The sequence below is a fragment of the Aythya ferina genome (assembly GCF_964211825.1).
Source record: "Aythya ferina genome assembly, chromosome: 4".
In the NCBI taxonomy this organism is placed as follows: domain Eukaryota; kingdom Metazoa; phylum Chordata; class Aves; order Anseriformes; family Anatidae; genus Aythya; species Aythya ferina.
The window spans coordinates 56929023-56947198 of record NC_140300.1 but is presented as its reverse complement, the minus strand read 5'-3'; the positions used below and the strand labels follow the sequence as shown (position 1 = coordinate 56947198).

The 18176-nt window shown below is 40.7% G+C and overlaps 2 protein-coding genes across 10 annotated transcripts in view; one reads left to right on the top strand and one right to left on the bottom strand.

Annotated features, from left to right (window-relative positions):
* The window catches only part of PRIMPOL (primase and DNA directed polymerase), a 17164-nt gene extending 11490 nt beyond the window's left edge, over window positions 1-5674 (bottom strand). The window contains exons 1-3 of one of the 4 annotated variants that reach the window (XM_084518939.1): window positions 4352-4560; window positions 3687-3713; window positions 874-1055 (exon numbers count right to left, since the gene is read on the bottom strand). In XM_084518939.1, the coding sequence (XP_084375065.1) occupies window positions 874-1050 (177 nt within the window). In that variant the 5' untranslated portion in view covers window positions 1051-1055; window positions 3687-3713; window positions 4352-4560. Of the gene's footprint in view, window positions 1-873; window positions 1056-2194; window positions 2295-3686; window positions 3714-4351; window positions 4561-5604 lie in introns of those variants that run through there. The other 3 variants (XM_084518937.1, XM_084518938.1, XM_084518940.1) reach the window with 3 other exon arrangements.
* Window positions 4944-18176, top strand: CASP3 (caspase 3). 6 transcript variants are annotated; one of them, XM_084518943.1, is made up of 8 exons: window positions 5700-5746; window positions 8830-9107; window positions 10821-10913; window positions 12304-12428; window positions 12927-13055; window positions 14940-15115; window positions 15572-15689; window positions 16601-18176. In XM_084518943.1, exons 3-8 carry the CDS (start codon window positions 10840-10842, stop codon window positions 16825-16827), a joined length of 849 nt encoding a protein of 282 aa, XP_084375069.1. In that variant the 5' UTR covers window positions 5700-5746; window positions 8830-9107; window positions 10821-10839; the 3' UTR covers window positions 16828-18176. The 6 variants fall into 6 exon arrangements, with proteins under 6 accessions (XP_084375070.1, XP_084375072.1, XP_084375068.1 ...); XM_084518944.1 differs by lacking the exons at window positions 5700-5746; window positions 8830-9107 and adding an exon at window positions 4944-5111; XM_084518946.1 differs by lacking the exons at window positions 5700-5746; window positions 8830-9107 and adding an exon at window positions 4944-5419.

Sequence of the window (18176 nt, the reverse complement as noted above, 5' to 3'; positions counted from 1 at the left end):
AATATTAGGAAACTAAGTAGCAGATCACTTATCCTTTTTTAAACTAAGTAGCATCTGTTACATGAGTAACAAATGTGAAGCTTTTCTTTGCTGTGCATTCATGTAAATTCTGTTTTCTCAGTAGTCTTTTTTTTCCTGAACACTAGCAAGTACCTCTAACAGGAGGAAGAACAATGCCCTAAAACAAACACTGTAATGGGTATGATGGCAACATATGGCTTTACAGCAGATAGTCTTTAGGCTCTATGTTATTTAAAAACAAAAATAGAAATCCAAAACCAAAACAAACTAAAAACACCACTACCAAGCCAGTAAAAGTACATTCAGGAAAAGATATGTTGCATTATATTTCTTTAAAATCGGCAGTTTGAAAAGTATTAAATATAGGGAACTGAAAACAAAGGATACATTTTACATAATGTATTTATTTGGATCATTACTTCTCAGCATCTTGCTACTCTGACGCCAGTAGAGTTGCATTGTTCTTTTTGTCTCTGCCTCCTGTCATTCTCTTCTTCATTTTCTCCACCTCTTTCTTCCTACCCAACTCACTTCCTTCCCATTCTCCTGCCACCTTCCTTATATTCAGAAGGAATATAATTATAATCACTTATAATCACTACAATGTTGCCAAAAAAAACACTTCTACTGTTAGAGGTTAACTCCACCGCTCAATTCTTATGTTACAACTAGTACTTAGAGCTAGCTACCTCCAGTATAGCATGATCTACAAAGGCAAGAAAAAAAAAGTCTCATGATTGCAAAAAAGGGATTTTGCAATCTGAAAAAGACTTCATTGTTAACCAACTTGTAAAATCAAGATCATCCTTGAATGCAGTTGAAGCACAGAGACATTCACCTAGCATAATTTACCTCTTTGCAGGTTTTTACATAGCTGAAAGCTTCGGCCTGCCGACAAAATATTTTCCAAACAGGGGATGGCTCAAAGGGGGACAGCTTTGGTCTATAAACTGCAGGAAGTGGGTTTCTTTCATAGTGAGATGCTAGTTCTTCAACTTTCCTCAGCCTTTCTTCCCATTTTCTCTTCATTTGTCCTAAAGAAATCACAAATAGATCAATATCAATCTGGGGGGTTCACTTTTAATATATTCTATACGCGCTGTTGCCTTTTAAATCCATTTTTGTTGAGCATACTTTATTTAACTAAGAGTAACCAATACCCCAAATCAACACCCAGCCTTGCTATGATACTCCTTTCAACATCAAATCTTCTCATGCAGTTTTGGAAGGTAATTTATTTTCATATTAATGGCATCAAAGATCAACAGAACAGAATAGATGTAGTAAGGCAGGCAGCAGCAGTTCCCCTGCAGCCTGTGGCGAGGCCCCTGGTGGAGCAGGCTGTCCCCCTGCAGCACATGGGTCCCACATGGAGCAGATCTCCATGATGCAGCCCCCCCATGAGTGGAGGAGTCCCCGGTGGAGCAGGTGGATGTGGCCTGGAGGAGGCTGTGGCCCATGGAGAGCCCCCGCAGGAGCAGGCCCCGGGCCGGAGCTGCAGCCCGTGGAGAGGAGCCCACGCAGGAGCAGGAGATCTGGGGGGAGCTGCTGCACACCCGTGGGGGACCCGTGCTGGAGCAGTTTGCTCCTGGGGGATGGACCCCATGGGACGGAGCCGTGTGGGAGCAGTGCTTGAAGAGCTGCTGCCTGTGGGCAGCCCCCACAGGCTCAGTTTGGGAAGGACCCCAAGGGGAGCAGGGGCAGAGAATGACTGTCAGGGAGCAGCAGAGACAAAGCCGCAGGGACTGACCACAGCCCCCATTCCCTGTTCCCTGCGCCACTCAGGAAGAGGTGGCAGAGTATAGATGGGGTTGAGGTGTTTTTAGCTTCTCACTGCTCTGGTCTGCTAGTGATAGGCAATGATGCCCTTTTCCTTTGTATGTTCCCCACCTTTTCCTTTGAGGAGGGGGAGTGAGAGAGCAGTTGTGGTGGAGCTCAGCTGCCCAGCTGGGTGAAACCACCACACTGCTTTACTGTTGGAGAAATGAATGAGATAATTGATTTGTGTGGGAAACGCATCATGGGTTCCAGACAAAGTTAAAGATTTCAGTGATTCTAGCTGAGCTTTTTTACTCTCAAAGCAAAAGATCTGAAATCCAAAATGAGCGCTCTGTTCCCTGCTGCCTACTTTTGTTACTGATCTGTAACACGTTCACACGTTTTAAAACCTCACCTTCTATATAATTCCTCGCAAATTTCAGTAGCAATCCTATCCCTTTTCAAGAAATAGCACGTGATGCAGCAGCACTTCCTATCACGCGACCTTTAAACTCCTAGGTATATAAAGTAATCCAAATACTACAAAGTGAGGTAGTAAAGCAGATTAGCATAACACACTATCATTATTTTCATGTGTCATTAACTATCTTCTGGGAAATTTCGTTGCCCGTCTGCACTTCTGCAAATGGCCGAGAGCATTGCTAAGAAACTGTGAAGCAGAGCAGGAGAAGCAAGAAGTAAAAAAAGAGTAAAGGTGTGGCTTTTGCTCTGCCTGGCTTAACCGCTCATCAGCCCTCGTTCTCAAAACAGCAATCTCGTTGCAATGGAAGAAAGGAATTAAACCAATGATACGTGAAAGTATTCCAACCATAATAAGATCAATCCACAAGGCGAGTTTACATATTTAAACATCCTTGTGGTTTTCAAAGCCCAGATTTTAAGTTCTCTGAATCCCGCTTCAAGTTTTCCACTGAGGAGTTTCCTGGACACCTACATTTCCATCCATGGTACACTTACGCCTGCTTGTGTTTTGATCGTTTTGTGCCTTTGTCAAGTCTTAAATAACAGAAGGCTTTTTTATTTTTTCCCTTTTGTAGGGGTCAAATATTATCTCTACAGATCTTATCAGACTGCTGACCTACGAATTTCCTCCACTCCTTTCCTTCTTAGGCTATTAGTTTCTTCTTTGGATATGAAAAGTGAAATTAGACAGCAATCAGGATTTCTCAGAAGTGCCAGCAGAACCTTTAGTTTCCTTTTGATGCTGGCAGTCGTGCCGTAAGCTAACTGGGTGCAAAAACACAACAGACATTCCTTGGATCAGAACTTTCCCACCAGGTCACCATTAAAATTAGGGAAGTGAAGGAGAATTCCCATAATTCTGAACACATTTTAAGCTTCCTATTTAGAGCAGTACATTATCTGGCAAAAACACAGCCTCTAGAAGGGGATATGAACCTGGGTGAGGATCGATGGCCCTTACTTTAAACTGAGATCTGTCACTGTCACTTCAGTCCAACCAGCTGGTGGCTTCCCAGCAGTCTAACGCATCAGTTTTTTCCACAGTAACTTTACTTCCTATATCAACCGTACCTAACATAACACATCTATCTAGAGCATGTACAATTTGCATGTACCGACTAATACGACTCCTGAGCTTATCAGGAAATTCCCACTTTGTTTTGGTCACTTGTGGCCCAGCAGAAGCAAAGGAATGAATTATTTTTATTTCACTTGCCAGAAAGAAATTTTGTCACCAACATTCAATTCAGCAGAATGATAGCAAGAAGACACTGGGGAAAATACATCTTGTGGGAGATGACTTCATAAAGGTGCTGGTTCATTTCCCCCTTTGATGAAAGACTACTTTTTTAGTGATGAGAACACAGCACATCTTGTATTTCTGTACCTTAGACTTGTTGTTTTTTGTAAACAAATGAACTCACCATTTCAGACACGGTGATTTTCTCTTGCTACAGGCAAAAGACAAACACAAAGGTATAATTTCATCATATACAACCCTACATTTCTGTAAAAAAAATAAAATAATAAAATACATACTCAAAAAACTGTAATGCTTGTGGACAAAACACTATCCACACCTGCTGCAAAATGAAACTTAAACATGTAAATCAGCTACTATTTAAAATAGCATATTTACATTGGCTTCCTGGCCTGCACGACTCAAGCAATGTATCTGTACAGCAGAAATTCATAGCCCTCAACACCAAGAAATCCATACAGCCTTAGGTGAATCTATTAGAAAACTTTCACCCTAGTGCTAAATTTCTTAAGATGAGTGAAAAATAGCTTTATTATCTTTACACTGAACTGAACTGTGGCATACTAATGAATGCTACGCATCTGCACTCAACTGTAACAAGGAACATAAAACTTTTATCTCACACTCCTAATATGAGAAATAGTTCCTTCTACAGATAAGAAGCTAGGAATTTTGCACAAAATGCAGGATATTAGACCTGGTGATAAAACCTCAAAACGTAGGATAGGGCTTATTTTGAGAGGGCAGGAAACATAGTTTCTAATCTTAAACACACCCCAACTCCAGCTACTAGAGACCAATGTACAAAAAAGGAACTAAAATATAGACCTTAAAGTTCCTGATGAAGCTGAAACTAGTCTGCAGGTTCCAAGAGCTATTGTGACCCACAGCGTAGTCTTAAACTGAGGAAAACAAGGAAACCTCAGAGAAAACAAGGAGACTTGTGGCTTTGAGCTAGCAGAAGCAATGAAGATAAGGGATGAAAGCTAAAAAGCAAGGAGAAAAACAGCTGAAGGAAGATTCCACACTGATCTGTGGCAAGCTTTTGCTCCTTAAGGGTCATTAATTTATTAAGAACCACACTAATTGAAATGTTAATGCATGTAAATGTGGGATTTGGTGTGTCCCACCCCCTGGTCCTCTGGAATGCACAGACTCAACAGAGATAAGCTAGGCGAGCTAAAACCTCCACTGAAAAGTAGCCAGAGATAGTTTCACAAGTTAGCTGTGTATAAATAACAGTGATCCAAGTCAGAGGGGTGCTTGCTTTGTGAAAGGTCGCCAAGCACCTGATTCTGCAGAATTATAATTAATTACTTAATTGCAATTCACCTTTGTGGGGATTCTGACTGTGTGCTATTGGCTAGGCACACCAGGCACAAACCTACAGGTAATGCTTTTGGTATCCCAGCTGGGACTCCTAAATCAGTTTTGCTCCGTCCAGCTTGTCAGCATCGGTGCCAGAGACCAAGAGCACCCTAGTGATTTTACTGGGGTCTGTCGTTCACCCTCTGAAAGCCTGGGGCAAGTGGTACAATGCTCTGAGGAATCCACCAAATATTGGGATAAATGGGAAGTCACTGGACCGGTGAGCACTGTTCGTATCTTCCTGTGGGTATCTGCAGAGTGGATTGTCAGCCACGCCGGTAGGTGCTGTGGTTTAGGAAGAACAGGAGACGGCCCCATGAGCTACCTGACCCAACTGATGGGTTAATGTTAAAGCCGAGCTACCGAAGGGGCAATGGGAAGCGGTCGGTCCAAAATCCTCCCTGCCCTGGAGGAAGAGTTTCAGTTACTGGTACCCTCTGCGCTGCTGATGTATAACCCAGGGTCTCCCCTATTTTTGAGACTTCTGTGGGGCCATCAAGAGGCCACGCTGGGGGCTGGATTTCCAAGGTTCCTGCAGGGACATGGGAGGCCCCTTTTGATGCCCAGACTGCTTCCAATTGCAGCCCGATCGCAATTCACACCCAGCAGGAGCCGGGGCCAGCTCTCCAGGCACTGCTCAGCGCCTGGCCGCCCACCTCCCACCCGTGCGGGGACCCCCTCAGGGCCGCCCCCGTCCTCCCCTCAGCACTCACCGCCACAGCCAGCACCGCGCCGCCCGCCCTCCTGCCCGCCCTTCCCCGGGCGGAGCCAGCGAGGCGCTGAGGGAGGGAAGAAGGGAGGGAAGGAGGAGGGCAGGAGGCCGAGGCCGGACAAAGCAGCAGCGGCGGGGCCGAGGTGAGGTGCGGGGCCGGGGGGCTGCAGGGGCTGGGCGGGCGGGGAGCCTGCTCCGGGCAGGGCACTGGGGCTGGGGGCGGCCATGGCGCCCTGAGGGGCAGCGGCGGCCCCGCTGCGGGAGGCGCTGGGGGCCGGCACGGCCCGGGGAGCCGCGGCAGGGCAGGGACCGCAGGGTGACGGCGGGGCAATGGGGAGCCCTGCACAAGGTGCGCCCGGCCTCGGAGAAGCTGTGGGTGCCCCATCCCTGGAGGTGCTCAGGGCCAGGCTGGATGGGGCTGCGGGCAGCCTGGGCTGGCGGGAGGTGTCCCTGCACATGGCTGGCTGGGCTGTAAGGTCCCTCCCAGCCCAAAGCACGCCGTGCTTGCTGTTCTCTGGTTATCCCTGCTGGCCGGTAGTGTCAGGTTGGAATATAACACCTGTACCCCCAACAGCCCTGTCAGGCTTCAGGCTCCGCAGCGTTATCTCTCGCCGTGGTGATGGATTGATAGGTGTGGACGGGCGAATTAGGGAGGCTTCCGTCAACTCCCCAGATACATTCAGGTCTTACTCATTTTGCAGCCTAACGATGATAAATTAAATTTGGCTTGGCTCTGTAAGATTAGAGTGCTGGCCCAGGGCGAGCCCTTTCCAGCGGCCACATCCAGAGGAGAAGTAACTGGGAAGGGGCCTCACAAAGCTGGCACGCTCCCATCGGGGGCAGCAGCTTCTGGTAGTGGTGTAACACCACACAGGAAATATAACACTGCATTTCACATCTGTTTAGCTTTTTGAACAGTCCACTATGTCTTCCTTCTGTCATTAAGCATCTAATTATCAATAATTGTACATTCTACAATGTATAACTGGTTTCGCATATCTGCATTAGCATCACAGCGCTCTGTGTGCACAAAATATCTGCTTTCAGCCCCTGTCAGTCACGTAGTCAGAATATTGCAGTCACGTGAGGAGGAAAACCGTGCCCCCTTGTAACCTTTGAGAGCATGTTTTATGATTCTGGTTTCTGTTTTGGGTATGCATTTTAACACTGTTACGAGCGGTGCTTTGTGGCAGCTGATGTGAAGTGAACATGTGTTGTCTTGTCCACTCTGGCTTGCAGATTTCAAGGCAGTATCGGTAACTAGAGACAGCTCAGTTATTTGCTCCCTTTCTTGTCTGAGAAGCTCTGGTATTTTCATCACTGTATTGTTAACTTGTCTTGTAGGGTTCAAAATTCAGACGGAGTGCTCTAAAGAGAAACTTGATAGTTCTCATATGGCAGTGGTGTGATATATGATAAAGTGAATTTAATTTCATTAGATCCAGGTAGAGTAAGTCAGTCCAGGCCAGACTGCAGTAAACACATTGTTTTATCATCTTCCTAAAAAAATAAAAGCATTGGAACAACTACTTGTATAGGGCAAAATACAGTTTTTGCTTTTGTTGTTATACAGGGAGACTGTGGTTCATTCCTCATAGCTTGCTGAGCATAGTGCTGGACCTCTGTCAAGCACTGTGGTTTTCTTTAACTGCTTAGTGCCTCTAAACATCATCGTAGGATCAACTTCACATCCTATATCTGTCTCATAGGGTTTGTTTGTTTAATTTTTATATTTTTTTTCAAATACTGAAAAATAGACCATTAAAGTAGGCTTCCTAAAACTTGCGTTACATACTCTACTAGATTAAAGAAAAGCTATTGCTTGTTTTTGCTACTTGTTTTTTTTTTTATTATTATTATTTTATTATTATTCTTTCTATTTTTAAGTTTCCTGACAGGTGAAAGCTTTTCCTACCTAAGCTTTCAGAGGAAAGAATATCAAGGAACAGAATAACCATTTTCGATTAAATCCATAAAGCCCTGTCCTGATTTTTTCCCCGTTCTTAAATACCATGAGCTCATTCTCTGCAGGGAAATGTGAATTCTGCTTGACAGAATGATATCACTGCATTACCTCAGCTGAGATGAGGCAATTCTTAGTAGTCTGTTAGAGTCAGCATCATCCTCCAGAGAGCGTTGCTGTTACCCTGACTGGAGCTTGAGAGCAGAAAGCAGGCGTTTTGTGCCTAGCAACAAATCAGGTACCTCTTGGTGGATGCCTTTTGTTCTTTGAAGAAGTGCAGGCAGCTTGGTGTGCTCAGAAGTCCGTGGATGTTAAAGGTGAGTTGCAGACTCTATTCTGAAGATGAAGCATACATATTTTAAATGCCTACTGTGTTATATTCAGGTTTTCTTCATTATCTCTCCGGCTTCTGTAAAGATGCTTGGACAAGCTCCTCTCAAGATGCAGCCGAATGCAGTAGGCTTTCATGCTTCATTAAACAACTGAAGCTGTAGATAATGAGCAATTGCTCTTAGTTAGAAATACTTCTATAGTATCATGCTGCAAAATGCATCTTACATGCTTCAGAAGCAAATTACTGTAATTCACTATAATTGTAGTTTCTACTAGCCACTTCTGCAAGCTTCATTGTTTCCTTGGCACTGGATCAGGGAGAGCAATTTTAAATTAGGGTTACAAAAGAGTCAAGGAGATAAGTGTTGATTTAAGGACACTTAAATGTTGAAGATCTTTGTTTCTTACTGTTTGCAACGTGAGTTAACATTCGTGTTATAAAAGTAGACAGCAAGCCTGCTGCTGTTCAGCACTGTTATACCCACTGAGTACCAAAACCAGTCCCTACTGGGATGCAACAGTTTGGTTGGAGCCCATCTGACGTGAACCCAAAGCAGCCTGACAACCTGCTTCCCCTCCCTAATGCTTCTGCACTCTCTGCAGGGCAGAGAGTTTTTAGCTTTCCCTAGTCTTTAGCCAAGTCTTTCTCCAGGGAGTTGCTGGAAGCCCATGTTGGTTTATGTGATAGACAGGGTGTGACCACAGCTCAGGTAGTCATGTATTTGCTGGCTTACACCGGTGATCCAGATACTTAAACACAGCTCTTCATGATGCCAGAGAGCTGCATGAATAGCTGGGCACTGTGTGAGCACTGTGTCATCCAGGCTATCAGCACGGCTCTCGCTACGCCTGCTGGCTGGTTTAGATAATGGGCTTGCTGTGTGATATTGTGCCTTTTTGTGTGGTGTGTGTCTTCGTTACTGTTGGCAGGCAAAGAACATGCAAGCAAACAAGTCGAGTTTTTCCCTGTCTCTCCCAGTGTGGAGGGGCTGGGTTGCTCAGAAGACTCAGAGAGCTGAAGAAAGCTGGGAACTGAAGACAAGGATGACCGTGGTAGGGACAGGGTGAAAGAGGCACAGAAACTTGTGGAATCTGGTCTCTGCTGGGCCAGGGGGACTTGTAGCATCCTTGTCAATGAAAGCCTTTCCTACCCATGCCTGGGGATCAGAAGCTCTGCTCTTCAGCTACATCTGACTGTGGAGGCACAGGTTGTTGCTCAAGACTCGTTTCCTGTCAACACTAGTGCTCCTTGCCTAATGGTCAGGCTTAGGGCTGGATCACTGTGGTGCCACAGGGCTCAGGTAGTTGAATTTCCCTGTGGGAGTGCTCCCTCTTTTTCCAGAGGGAACTTCTAAGAGATCAAGTTTTGTAGTTAGGCCGAGTGAACCCAGATCATGGTGCTAGGCAGGCAACATCAGCATCATAGGCCTACTTTCCACCCAGTGATATTGTATTTAAAGTACATTTCGAAGATATAAACTGAAAATGTATTTTGGAAACTTTATTTCTAAAATAACCAGCTTAAGTGATGCTTCTGTAACTTGGTTGTCAGATGACCTGTGTATTGTTATACGATACGCTTCTCGAGGCTGGAATGATTCGGTGAACAAAATTTCTTAGTTACATCAGTGCTCCAAGATACAGAGCAATAGTATTCAGAATAACCTCGAAGATCTTCTGAAGCCACTAAAAATGTAGGTAAATGCCTCTAAGAAACCAGGAAAGAGAAGGTTGTACATACCCAAGTTAGTGCTTCTGATGAGTAATTGCTCTACAGAAAACATGTGGGCCCAGGGATATTTATGGTACATAAATATGGGGCTGGTTACGTGTACATCCCTATTTACCGAAAATCTGCCTGTTCAGCAAATTTCTTTAAAATTCATACCTTGGAGCGCCTTGTCTTGTGTCTGAGCATTTATTTCACTTCTAAGCATTTATTATTCTGTCTGATCTGGTGGTTTAGCTTTATGAAGCTTCCTCCTCTTTCTGCATCCTGAGTTAAAGATAACATGGTGATGGCTTTAAACTAAAAGAGGGAAGATTTAGATTAGATTTCAGGAGGAAATTCTTCTCTCAGAGGGTGGTGAGGCCCTGGCACAGGCTGCCCAGAGAAGCTGTGGGTGCCCCATCCCTGGAGGTTTTCAAGGCTGGGCTGGATGGGGCTTTGGGCAGCCTGGGCTGCTGGGATGTGTCCCTGCCCATGGCAGTGGGTGGAGCTGGGTGATCTCAAATGTCCCTCCCAACCCAAACCATTCTGGGACTGTGCTGTAATGTGTTTCGTGAGTATACACAGAGTAACTGGGAGGCAGGCGTAGTGCTTTTATATTGATTCCTGCCTTGGTATCATTCATCCTTTTTTGCCCTACATACTGATCAAAAGTCAACAGCAGTCCACAGTGCAGAAGTCATTCCACCAACTATTTACAGTTATATTGTTAGGTTTTTACGTTATTTATGTTGCAATTACCTTCATTTACACCGATTAGAATGGGATGCAGTAATATGGGATGCAGTAATATTTTATGTGCAAACAGATTGCAGAGAAATGATTGATTTCTCAAAATACTATGACCCAAAACCTAATTTGTTGTGGTTTTATACACATCAAGTAACTTGTATTGCTTGGTTTTTAATTTCTCGATCTTACTGAGAAGGAATGATCCAAATATGATATAATATTCATAGTATTAAAATGCTACTAAGGCATTTAGGGATGCTTACGCATGTTTTTAAGATGTCTTTCCATTTCTTTGTCTATAGCATAAAGTTACTCTGTGTGAATATTCCCTTCATAACATTCCTGTTTTCTCCATAATGCTAAAAAAAAAAAAAAACATCACTCTGTGCAAAGCCTTAAAGAAACCTAACAAAAATTAGGCAATCTGGAGTTAATGTTTCTGTTTTCTTATGTTTTCAAGTTGATAATTGAGAGCCAGAATGGCAGATGTAAAAGATGGACTACGCTTGGGGGAAGATCTGGCAGATGCAAAATCTTTCCCTGGTTCCAAAGGGTAAGTGAGGTTCTTTTTGTTTTAAGTCACTATGTGTGTTGAGGAATCTTGTGCTGCAACTGAAGATGAGAACTGCAGAAGAAATGCTATTACCATAATTGACACCTTTACTTTTAAACTATAATCATTTTAAAAAAATAAATAAATAAATATGAAAATTGTTGTACTGACACTGAAAATATACCATTTCTGACAAAACAGGACGTATGTATGTACAAGCAACTAAAAAACAAAACACTTAAGGTGCGGTTAGATTTGGCTTAGCAGTATTACCAAGCAGTTAGCTGTTCTTGAAAAGAGAATTCTCTGTCTCACCCTGTGCTGGATGTTCACAGCTTTTCTTGGACTCCTTCTAGTGCTCACCTGAACTTGTAGCAGCCAGTGCAGTTGCTTAAACTGAGCTGCTGTAGATCTATGTGTGCAGAAGCAATATTGCGAGGGGAATTTACAGCAGTGGAAAGGAAGAAAAGAAGTCCTGTGCTTCCTGGTGACAGTCATTACATTGGTGTAGCAGTATGATCAAATTACAGCCTGTCTGGGAAGTTGATTTGTTTGTGAAGTCATTCTTTTTAGTGTTTTAGTGAAAAGTTGATTTAAGAGCATTACAAACTCTTTAATTGTAAAATACAGTATGACAACAGGCCCCAGTCTTATAACCCCCTACCCATGTGTTTAAATGAGGAAAGGCATACTGACTTCAGTATGTGTTGACTGAGTAAAATTGAAAGCAGCTCCAGAGACACGAGGTAGCTAGAGTGCACACTGAGATAAAATTACAGCTACATGTAGAGTCTTCATAATTTTCTGCTTTTGAATATTTACCTGTGAAAATTCAGTGGTAATATGGCTCTTGCTTGGAATTCAGTTCTAGACTTACAGTCTTAAATTTATCTTGCCTCCAGGTACCTAGCTGCTTAAAAACAATAGTTTAAAAAGATTTCTTGGTATGATCATTGGTTTCCTTAAGTCACTGTTATGTGTTCTCCTGTGCAAAGGCATTATCGTTGTAGCTACAATGTTTCCTTGATTCTTTGAATTTTAAGCTTGTTACAAGTTGCACAGAGGATTACTAGAAATACAGATGACTCTTGTTTATTTTTGTGTGTGTAGATTTTACAGAGCTTGAAACATTTTTATTATTATTATTTATTTGGGAACGTAGCTATACAAAGCAGTTCTATTGGTTATTTCAACCTCTGGGCACCTACAGTCTTCATTTGTCTTACATCAGATCTATTCACTGATTTCGCAGACATAACTTCTATCAAAAAGCAAGTCTTACCAGTTCTGCTGTTTTTGCTAAAATAATAATTTATTTACTTATATATATTAGAAAATAGTGAAGAGAGAACAAAAAGTAACACTTAAAGGTTGTCTGATTTGTGTATAGAATGAATCTACCTGCTAGCAAGTCTATGGACTCAGGAATTCTGCCAGACTACAGCTACAGAATGGATTATCCAGAGATGGGAGAATGTGTTATAATAAACAATAAGAACTTCCACAAAGATACCGGTAATACCTTCCATTTTTTATTTATTTTTCCATATTTCAGATAAAGTGATGGCATGTATTATTCTTCAGAATTAAATATGCAGTCCAGTTTTGACTGCATTCTAAAATTAAATGGTTTGAATGGGCGTGATTCATTTCAGTGTACTCATCTAAATATGCACAGGGAGAACATGTTAGGGTATAGCTTTAATGGAGAGAAAAAACGGGTGGCAGTGGAAGTCCGTCTTGCCTTTTAGTCATGACTTCTGTTATATAAATCTTTTTCTCAGTCTTATTATAGATATAAGATATAAAAATAAGTGATAGATAAATTACGAAACAGATACAGAGAGGGGAGGGGTGTGCATGTGTGAGAACACACTGTTTTTCTATTAGAGTGGATCTGGAATAATGGAATATTATTCTAGACTGATGCAGGTATAAGAGAGAGAATAATTTGTCTGTCTTAGAGCATTTTATCTATATCATATCAAAATAACATGTGTCTTTTATGTATAGGACTGTCATCTCGTTCGGGTACGGATGTAGATGCTGCAAGCGTCAGAGAAGTTTTCATGAAGCTGGGATATAAAACCAAGCTTAGCAATGATCTTTCATGCAGGGACATTATTAAAGTTTTGAAAAATGGTAAGTTATCATATGATATGAATGCATGTTAAATCCACCGCTGTTTTCAAAAACACCTCTAGCCTTCAAATATCTTCTCTTATCGTTCTTTTACATGATATTTCACATCTCCCCATGATTTATTGCTAAAGATAATGTGTACGTCATTGTTTTTGTTTTTTCATCTTTGTCGTTTCTCCATCTTTTGTGCCATGACTGTCTCAGTCTCGTCTTCCTTTCTTGTCTTCTAAAGAGGGATGGAAAAACATGCTGCAACTTTAATGCAGGCTGATTTATTTTCCGACCTTTGGATCACTGAACCTCTGTGAGTTGGAAAGAATCCTGTTTTTTGGGTAGAATTGGGTAGAAGGGTTCTGTGCTATATGCTTAGTGGTGTGACCCAGGAGGTATATTGTGATCAAGGGGCCAAAACTGATGGTGTGTGGACTGAATTACTCTAAAAGAGAAGTAACTCATGTTTTGTTTGAGTTGTGAATCAAAACATCTTTATCTCAGGCAAGAACTTTATGCTATTGTTTGTGTTAATCCTGTTTTGTTTGGAGCTGGCTATATCTAGGCCACCAAATTAAATGGTGCTCCATAGCCCTGGAATGCAGTCTACTCTAGTTAACTGTCAGAAGGTTCTCTGGCACAACTGCGGCTTGTGCCTGTTTGCACTCTCCTGGGCTGTTCCTGGTCACAGTTCAGCAGTGAAAGTGTTCCAGGGATTATTCCCAACAGCCAATTAGTCTGCAGCAATCCCCATTTTTAAATTTGCATGTTTGCTAAAACAGATATAGACCCTTTAGTGCCAAAGAAGGCTTCCAGGCACAGTTAATTTGACACCTGTGTGTTGACAGTAGCTGGAAGTGGAAAGTAATCTTCTCTGATTCCAGGCTTCTGTCTTACCTGTGGTATAAGGCCTCCAAACGTACAATAAATACTACAGCCTGATTGCACCAAACTAGCCTTTTCTGACTCTTCTAGATGCAGTTCTTGTCTTTAGATTATAGAAATACTTAAGTGTGTGTTTCATGTGAGGAAAAATAAAAAATAGTTCATATTTTCCGAAGTAGAAATTCAGTATTTTGGTAAGTTCTAGAACAGAACATTTCTGTTTTTGGGATATTTTTCATCTACAAACTCTTATATTTACTTGAGGTTCCAACTAAAAAAAATCCTTTTGGATCCCTTCATTTAAACCTTTTTTTTTTTTGTATCTTTTCATATATTTAAAATAATTGTCTTGGTCATCAAATTCAGGCAACAAAATACATCATAGAACATCTGTTACATGTTTTTTACATACTACAAGATGAAAAAATAAATCTATAATTGCTCTATAGCAAGCTTAAAGGTCTTCAGGTACAGAACTCAGAGGCCTGAATAATGTTGCTAGACTTTACTACTAGAGGGCAAGAGCAGAGAGGAGCATATAATTGTAGTACGTAGGTCCCCCAGCAGCCATAACTTTCATGCTATGTTCAGTTCCCATGTAATCCAAGCCGTTAAAGTGTCCCAGACTGGAAAGAGAGACAAGGCTTCCCTATCCTTTTCCAAAACTCGGAACTTCCCAATCAGTCTGATCCCATATACCATTACTGTATGAGTGAGGTGTACCGTCTGGACTTCAAGACACTGTCGTCTCCTCACCGTGTTCATGGCCTAGTTTTGTGTCCATGTTTTACAATGGGTAGGGCAGACCTTTGATTTAGGGACTTCTGTGTTCAAACTTCTGAAGTAAATTGGGCTGGCTCCTTTTGTTCAGAAGTGAAACTGGTTTGAGGTTTCTACGTGTAGGAATAGTTGTTCTTAATTTAATGAGTTCTGTCATATAGGAAATACCAAATGTTCAAAGCTTTTGGGTAAATGCAGTAAGTTATGATATTTCTCTTTTCTTCCAAGTTTCTGAAGAAGATCACAGTAAGCGATGCAGTTTTGTTTGTGTGTTGCTAAGCCATGGTGAAGAAGGACTCATCTATGGTACAGATGGCCCCCTTGAACTGAAAGCACTAACTAGTCTTTTCAGAGGTGACAAGTGCAGAAGTTTAGCAGGAAAACCCAAACTCTTCTTCATTCAGGTGATGTAAAACTGAACAAAGATCTTCGAATCATAAGAACACTTCAAAACAAATTCCCATTAGTTACAAGTACAAAAAAGTTAATTATTCCTAAAGTTGCTTTAAATGGAATTACTTGCAGAATAAGATTCTCTTCAGGTTTGGTATTGATGCAGTCCACCCTCTGAGATAGGCAGCATTTGTTATAGCTGAAATTCTTATGAATTAAGGTAATGCAAAATCTTTTTTCAATGCTAGCGAATATTTTAGTGAGTTTCTGAATGTACTTTTGAATGAATATCTATTTTAACCAAACTGTGCAGTTAATTTAAATAAATGCTTGATTCTTTTCTTCTGAATCTGGTTAGTCTAATACTCTTCAAAGCTGGAAAAAAAATAAATCATTGTTCTGATCATTGTTATCACTGCCTTTTTCTCATTTATATTTTATTTTCCACTCTTCTTTCCAACAAATAGGCTTGTAGAGGGACAGAACTAGATTCTGGTATTGAGGCAGACAGTGGACCAGATGAAATGATGTGTCAGAAAATACCTGTAGAAGCAGACTTCCTATATGCATATTCTACTGCTCCAGGTGAGAAACTTGCAAAGAAAATCCTCATTTCTGAAACTGTATCTATATATCAGCTTATATTGATATATTGTACTGAGCATGGCAATTTACAGTTTTGTCCATTCGGTATCTGATTATTTCATTTGTTTGAAAATATAAATTTGAAAATTCAAATTTTCTTCCTTCTATCTTTTCTTCTCCTTGATTTAATTTCTTTTTGAGGTAGTTGTTACTTTCAGTTCCTACAAAAAATAATCTGATTATACATCTTCCTCATTGGCAAACCCTCAAACATTCATTTGCTGTAAATTTAGTTAGTCTGAGTTATGCAAATAAGTTAACAGCAGGAAACAAATGGTATTATTAATTCTGAAAGAAAAGAGCTGTTGGACATCTAAAGATGTATATACAGAAGTGGTGATAAACAGCAGCATATTATCTGTCTGTCAGCTCTACTTTCATCGTAAGCATAGCAGTGGTGATGGAGTCCTTAGTATGCCCATTACATCATGAGTTACCAGAAATAAGCTCCAGTCTTCAATTCATGCATGTAGACCTGAAGATAGTGTTGCTGAAATCCATTTTGCATCTTGGCTCTGTCTGTCCTATGTCTGTTCCTTCATATATGTGTATAGCATGATAAAATAATAAATGGTTAATGGCCAAGGCTGTTGGAGCAGAAGGTAGTTTTGATTTTCCACCTACTTAACATTTTCTTAGATTAGAAAAGAATGAGATGGTTAGAAAAATCTTTTGGGTTGAAATTTGAAGAGACTGTTAAATCTAACAGTTGATTAGTGGTTTGGGTTTTTATCTGTTTATTTTAAAACCTTAACTAGTATTGGATACATTACATTGTTCTGCTAATTGCTATCCTGTCCTGTGTCAGAGGCTGCTACATCTGATCATTTTGGTCTCTCTGTCTTCCACAGGCTATTACTCCTGGAGGAATGCAGCTGAAGGCTCCTGGTTTATTCAGTCTCTGTGTAGGGTGCTGAAGGAACATGCAAGGAAACTTGAACTCATGCAGATTTTAACACGTGTAAATCGCAGAGTGTCGGAATACGAATCCTACTCCAATCGGCCAGATTTTAATGCCAAGAAACAGATTCCGTGCATTGTCTCTATGCTCACCAAAGAATTTTACTTCCGTTGCTAGAAGAATTGCACCTTGCAATTTCTCAGTTCACGTTTTTATCTGTAATTTATACACTGTTTTAATATGGAATACCACTTTTAAATCTGAATTACTGTTCACTACTGTGTGTGGAATAATGAACTATCTTAAAATTAGATATGTCCAATATTAGAAGTAAACCATAGTATGGATATGTTAGAAATGCAAAACTGAGTAGTTGAAGCACAGGCAAGTTTGAAAATAGTGATCTGATAATCTGGAATAATCAGGAAGAAGAGACAGGGAAAAAAAGGTCAAATCACTTAATGAGACCTACTTGGTGCTACATTTCGTTTGAAAAAGGAGCAGAGAAAAGAAACGGTTCTTGTAAATATAGTTTGGTTCCATATCTTTGCCAATAAGAAGATTCTGAATGTGGTATGTTTGCTGATCATGGCAATATGATAAGTGTCATCACACATTTCGTTTTTAAAAACTCATGTTTTTTGAAGTCTAGGTTATAAACTAGCCTGAACATATTTTATAACTTAAGAAACAAACTGTGGAAATTGGTCATTTCATTTTTTACATACAATTAGAAAGCATATGTAGAATAAATTCAACTTTGTCCTGATTATTTTCTAATGATTTGTAGTATGAAGTATCAGGTAAAGTAATTTTATCAACACAGTATCTGTTTCAAAATAAATCTTGTATTTCTGGCCTTGAAGCAGAGTGACTAAGGGACCAGTCTTCCAAAAATTTTTTTTATCTCCCTAGGAAAGGATGCCTAATGCAATTTGGTCATATTTGAGGCCACAAGATTCAGTGCAAAAGGAAGTCTGCATTCTGAGTAGTCTGATTTCCTCTTTTGGGGCATAAATTAGTGTAGGTCTGCTTTCTGCTGCGCACATACCACATATAATCTTTATGAAAACCAAGATACATGGTACTGGAGAAATTTCCTTTGTCTATTATCAATTGGGTTAATTATTCATGTCTTTTATAAGACTTTAGCTGAAGTATGTTAACAAATAGTAAATTGAAATCTCTTGATTCTGACTGAATTTTGTGGAATAGGCTTTTAGTAAATTGTAAAAAAAAAAAAAATGTTTTGGTGATGTTTCAGCTTGTGGCAGTCTTATGATGAATAAAGGAAGACAATGGTAAATGACTATAGGGTGCTTACAAAACAAAACTTGAAACTTGAAATTGTGCAGCATAAACAATGTTAGCAAATTAGTTGCTTCCAGAGGCATTTGGATTTTTTAACTTAAATTAAATATTGTTATCTCAATTGTATAATGTTTTTCTATATGTATTATTTGTTTAGGATCTGATAGTTTTTGCAAATTATTTTTAACTTTGAATTACATCTGTTTTTCTCAAAA